The 6,000-nt window shown below is 52.5% G+C and overlaps 1 protein-coding gene across 1 annotated transcript in view; it reads right to left on the reverse strand.

Moving 5' to 3' along the window:
• COMMD1 (copper metabolism domain containing 1) overlaps positions 1–5,434 on the reverse strand; it is a 120,505-nt gene extending 115,071 nt beyond the window's left edge. The window contains exon 1 of the mRNA XM_073339550.2: positions 5,173–5,434. Coding sequence (XP_073195651.1) covers positions 5,173–5,358 — 186 coding nt within the window. The 5' untranslated portion in view covers positions 5,359–5,434. The remainder of the gene's footprint in view (positions 1–5,172) is intronic.
• Positions 5,435–6,000: the final 566 nt, after the last annotated feature.

Consider the following 6,000-nt stretch of genomic DNA (forward strand, 5'->3'; position numbering starts at 1 on the left):
CGCAAGTAGAGTAGGGGCTTTAGGGGACGAGAGCTGAGGAAGCGTTGTTCTAAATCAGCCATAAAAATGTTGGCATACTGTGGGGCCATGCGGGTACCCATAGCAGTGCCGCTGGACACTACAGTGCTAATAAACAATGGTCACATAAACACCACCCTATACCGGAAACCTACTGACTGCTATTTCTACCTGCATGCCTCCAGCTTTCACCCTGACCACACCACACGATCCATCGTCTACAGCCAAGCTCTGCGATACAACCGCATTTGCTCCAACCCCTCAGACAGAGACAAACACCTACAAGATCTATATCAAGCTTTCTTACAACTACAATACCCACCTGCAGAAGTAAAGAAACAGATTGATAGAGCCAGAAGAGTTCCCAGAAGTTACCTACTACAGGACAGGCCTAACAAAGAAAATAACAGAACGCCACTAGCCATCACCTTCAGCCCCCAATTAAAACCCCTCCAACGCATTATTAAGGATCTACTACCTATCCTAAAGGACGACCCAACACTCTCACAAATCTTAGGAGACAGGCCAGTCCTTGCCTACAGACAGCCCCGCAACCTGAAGCAAATACTCACCAACAACCACATACCACACAACAGAACCACTAACCCAGGAACTTATCCTTGCAACAAAGCCCATTGCCAATTGTGCCCACATATCTATTCAGGGGACACCATCACAGGGCCTAATAACATCAGCCACACTATCAGAGGCTCGTTCACCTGCACATCCACCAATGTGATATATGCCATCCTGTGCCAGCAATGCCCCTCTGCCATATACATTGGTCAAACTGGACAGTCTCTACGTAAACGAATAAATGGACACAAATCAGATGTCAAGAATTATAACATTCATAAACCAGTCGGAGAACACTTCAATCTCTCTGGTCACGCAATCACAGACATGAAGGTCGCTATCTTAAAACAAAAAAACTTCAAATCCAGACTCCAGCGAGAAACTGCTGAATTGGAATTCATTTGCAAATTGGATACTATTAATTTAGGCTTAAATAGAGACTGGGAGTGGCTAAGTCATTATGCAAGGTAGCCTGTTTCCTCTTGTTTTTTCCTACCACCCCCCCCAGATGTTCTGGTTTAACTTGGATTTAAACTTGAAGAGTGGTCAGTTTGGATGAGCTATTACCAGCAGGAGAGTGAGTTTGTGTGTGTATGGGGGTGGGGGGGATGTGAGAAAACCTGGATTTGTGCAGGAAATAGCTCAACTTGATTGTCATGCACATTGTGTAAAGAGTTGTCACTTTGGATGGGCTATCACCAGCAGGAGAGTGAATTTGTGTGGGAGGGTGGAGGGTGAGAAAACCTGGATTTGTGCTAGAAATGGCCCACCTGATGATCACTTTAGATAAGCTATTACCAGCAGGACAGTGGGGTGGGAGGAGGTATTGTTTCATATTCTCTCTGTATATATAAAGCCTGCTGCAGTTTCCACGATATGCATCTGAGGAAGTGAGCTGTAGCTCACGAAAGCTTATGCTCTAATAAATTGGTTAGTCTCTAAGGTGCCACAAGTACTCCTTTTCTTATTCCTAAGAAACATTTCTACTTCCAGTGCCAGATGAAGGCTTTCCTCCTCTACTAGGGATACATGATGAAAATCTGTTTGTCGGGTTAATAAAATATTTTATTTCCTACTCAGTTTCTACTGGGAATGAGTTATTCACAGTAGGCATGCTTATTACAATAATTATTCAAAAAAATCAAGGAGTACCTACTAGTTACTCTTCATTTTTTTTAAATGATACAAAAGAAAATGTTTACAGAAACTGCACTTAGTCCAATACATTTCATATATTAATAATTTTAAAAATAGTCTATTATTTTATATGTGTTATTACTATCTGCATCACAGTAGTGCCTAAAGTCTCCAAATGAGATCAGTGCCCCATTGCACTAGGCACTGTACAAACACATAGTAGAAGCCAGTCTCTGCCCTGAAAAGAGCTTACGCTCTAAATAAATGAGATAGATATAGGGTGAGAGGGGAAACAGAAGGACAAACAGGTGCTGTTTGATTTTGGGCAAGTAACTTCAATTTAGATGAGCTGGAAATAGAACTCCAATCTCCTAAGTCACATTCCAGTTTCCTACCTGCTGAACTACGCTGACAGATGTAACTCATTTCTGTATAGTGAGATGTACTGTGACTTCAGGTAGTAATCTGATATTTTTATAAAGGTTGATCAGTTCCATTTTCCCTACCTGCAGCACAGAGACATTGTGTCAATAGGGTACCAGGGTAAAAATGCCCTCTGCCAACTTTTCCTGTTCCTTTGACGTGCGTAAAGACACTCTCAGCTGCAACCAACTCCAACCTGCTCTATTAAATGTTGCAGTAATACCACAGAGCAGAGAGTATTCTGACAACTCTTCTGCTTTGCAAAAGGTATGTTCACCGTTATTTGTTTGACTGAGTGACTGGCTAGATACACAGATTTAGGCAATATGGTCACTCATATAATGGATAGTTAAATCCAGTGTAAGAAATATTGTCCTGGGGAGAACCAGATTTTTCAGAAACTGGAAAGGCAATAGAGCCTTTAACTTCTAAATCACACCTTCACATCCAAGTGAAACACCTAACCCTACGATTGCATCTGCGCTGATAGGCCCTCCTACCTACATGGAGATGACTGCAGGAACATGGCCGTAGACTGGTAACACCTAACATTCACTCCAGGTGATACCAGTTTTCATGTTTAGGTAAAATGGTTTGGTGGCCTCAGTGCACAGTCCAACGGACAGCTGTTCACATTACAAAACCACCACCACAGCTGACACCAATTGGTTATTCTGCTGGCATTCTACAACTGAGACACCAAAGAACAAATCAGTTTAGAAACTGAACTACCCTCTAACCCCTTGAAATGGTCCCTCCACGTCACGGCTGAGAAACATTAGTGGGACACCACAGGGGAAGCTTTTGCTACTACTGTGTGTTATGTCTATGACCCTGCCAAATTCACAGCTGTTAAAAAACGCATCATGGACCGTGAAATCTGATCTCCCCCTGAAATCTGGCTATTGAAGGGGCCTCCCACCATGTACCGGGCTCCAGCTGCTAGTCCCAGAAGGACTTCCTCTTTCCCTGCAGGGTGGTACACCCTTACTTCTGTAAAAAGAAAAGGAGTACTTGTGGTGTTGCCTTCAAAGCTAGGCTCTGCAGGCAGCAAAGCCATGGAGCTTCCTGCTGTGAGGGGAGTTTCCCGGAGAGGGGTCTGACCTGCCCCCTGGAGTGGCCCGTGCAGGGGAAGAGAAAGTCCTGTCCTTCCCCAGCTAAGCCGGGACTAACAGCTGGAGCACAGTGCAGGGTCTGGGGCACCCCCAACCCTGCTCCTCCCAGCTCCAGGCCCAGCACTCATAGGTTAAAGGAGCCTTGGGCTGGCTCGGGGGAGTTGGATCATGGCACCTCCCTGACCATGAGGCCCTAGGTGGTGACCCACCCATAAGACTGGCCTTGCACCCCCCCAAAGTGATGATCTCCACAATACCCTGCGACCCTCACTTCTGCGCTGCTGTGGGCGGCGACACTGGCTTCAGAGCTGGGCACCTGGACAGCAGCTGCTGCTCCGTGGTCGCCCAACTCTGAAGACAGTGCCCCTGCCAGCAGCCGCACAGAAGTAAGGGTGGCAACCCCACTGCCCACCACAACCCGTTGTTGTGTCACAACCCCCCACAGTTACAACACTATGAAATTTCACATGTAAACATCTGAAACCATGAAATTGACTATTTAAAAAATCCTATTACCATGAAATTGACCAAAATGGACCAAGCATTTGGTAGGGCTCTAATTATGTCTAGTCAAACCAGCCTCAACGAGTAGTAACATTTAAAAGAAAATGTAGCCTGCTTCCATCTTCGACACCCTAATTGCTGCACGCCATGCCAGCCATGTCCCATGATTTTACTCACCAACTTGTCCCAAATCTCGGCTGCAACTCCCATGAGCGGTTGCCACTGCAACATGGGGGAAGAACAGACTTACAGGAGCAGGGGATTTTTTCTTTTAAGCGAATGGGCGGGCAGGCAGGCACCCACCCACCCAGCCCCCCTGCCCCTCTCTGAGGGCTGTCCCTGGGCCGAGGTTTCAGGGACCATCCCAAAGGCCGTGGGGCAACCCCAGCACCAAACTCTGCTTGGTCCCACGGATGCTCACGGCCTCGTTCACTGCGCAGCTCGGTTTATTTAACCCGTGAGCCCCTCCTGTCATGCCTGTAAATGGCGACATCAACTGTCCGTCGGTCCGTCCCGACCCCTCTCCACTGGCCCCCCAGCCCAGCTTGTCCGTCTGTCCCTCGCGCCCCCCCTTTCCCCAGCCCAGCTTGTCCGTCTGTCCCTCGCGCCCCCCCTTTCCCCAGCCCAGCTTGTCCGTCTGTCCCTCGCGCCCCCCCTTTCCCCAGCCCAGCTTGTCCGTCTGTCCCTCGCGCCCCCCCTTTCCCCAGCCCAGCTTGTCCGTCTGTCCCTCGCGCCCCCCCTTCCCCCCAGCCCAGCTTGTCCGTCTGTCCCTCGCGCCCCCCCTTTCCCCAGCCCAGCTTGTCCGTCTGTCCCTCGCGCCCCCCCTTCCCCCCAGCCCAACTTGTCCGTCTGTCCCTCGCGCCCCCCCTTCCCCCCAGCCCAGCTTGTCCGTCTGTCCCTCGCGCCCCCCCTTTCCCCAGCCCAGCTTGTCCGTCTGTCCCTCGCGCCCCCCCTTTCCCCAGCCCAGCTTGTCCGTCTGTCCCTCGCGCCCCCCCTTTCCCCAGCCCAGCTTGTCCGTCTGTCCCTCGCGCCCCCCCTTCCCCCCAGCCCAGCTTGTCCGTCTGTCCCTCGCGCCCCCCCTTTCCCCAGCTTGTCCGTCTGTCCTTCGCGCCCCCCCTTTCCCCAGCCCAGCTTGTCCGTCTGTCCCTCGCGCCCCCCCTTCCCCCCAGCCCAGCTTGTCCGTCTGTCCCTCGCGCCCCCGCCCAGCTTGTCCGTCTGTCCCTCGCGCCCCCCCTTTCCCCAGCCCAGCTTGTCCGTCTGTCCTTCGCGCCCCCCCTTCCCCCCAGCCCAGCTTGTCCGTCTGTCCCTCGCGCCCCCCCTTCCCCCCAGCCCAGCTTGTCCGTCTGTCCCTCGCGCCCCCGCCCAGCTTGTCCGTCTGTCCGGCCGCGGGCGCTGCTACCTTGAGGACGCCGCTCATCTTGGCCAGCAGGGCCCGGAACTCGTGCGGCGCCGCCTCGGGGTAGAGCTGGCCCCGCAGCAGCTCCTCGGTGACGCCCGCGTGGCCGTAGTACGCGGCCTGCGCGATGCCGCTCAGCAGCCCGCTCAGCGGCCTGGAGCCCGCGGGCTGGGGCTGCTCCGCCGCCATGCCGGACCGGGGGAGCGAGCGAGCGAGCGCCGGCACGGCAAGTGACGGGGGCCGGGCGGGGACAAACCCAGAGAGGGACGGAGCCCGCCGCGCTCTCCACAGCGCCCTCGTCTGGTGCCTCTGCACGCGGCTCTTCCCCGTGGAGCCCGCCTGGCCCTTCCCTGCTCCCGCGGAGAGGCCGCCAGAGCGCTCCGCCCCCGCCTCAAGGGGACAGGCCTGAGCCAGCCCCGGAGCCCCCCGTGCCAGCCAGCAGCCCCCAGCCTCCCCGCCCATCCCCTCTCCCAGCGCCAGGCTCAGCAAACACTGGACAAAGTCTTCTTACCTTCTGCCCCCTTCACTTCTAGCTCTGCAGGGACAAGTGGAAGGTCCCTTCTCCCGGGATGTTTTTGTTGGTCTATACTTTGACAGAAGGGCTGATCCTTTTAGGCCACGCTACCGTCTGGAGCAGTGGTTCCCCAACTTTCACAACCTGTGAACCCCTGTCACTAAAATGTCTAGTCTTGTGAGCCCCCCTCCTAAATATGAATATTTCCAGGGATTTCCTCCTTTACCTGAGTCTAAATTATAAAAGCAGTGATCCTGGAAATATAAAATTTGTTTTTATGACGTGCTTATTACACACTATATTATTCTTACTATTAA

Source organism: Lepidochelys kempii, chromosome 3 (assembly GCF_965140285.1).
Source record: "Lepidochelys kempii isolate rLepKem1 chromosome 3, rLepKem1.hap1, whole genome shotgun sequence".
Classification (NCBI taxonomy): domain Eukaryota; kingdom Metazoa; phylum Chordata; order Testudines; family Cheloniidae; genus Lepidochelys; species Lepidochelys kempii.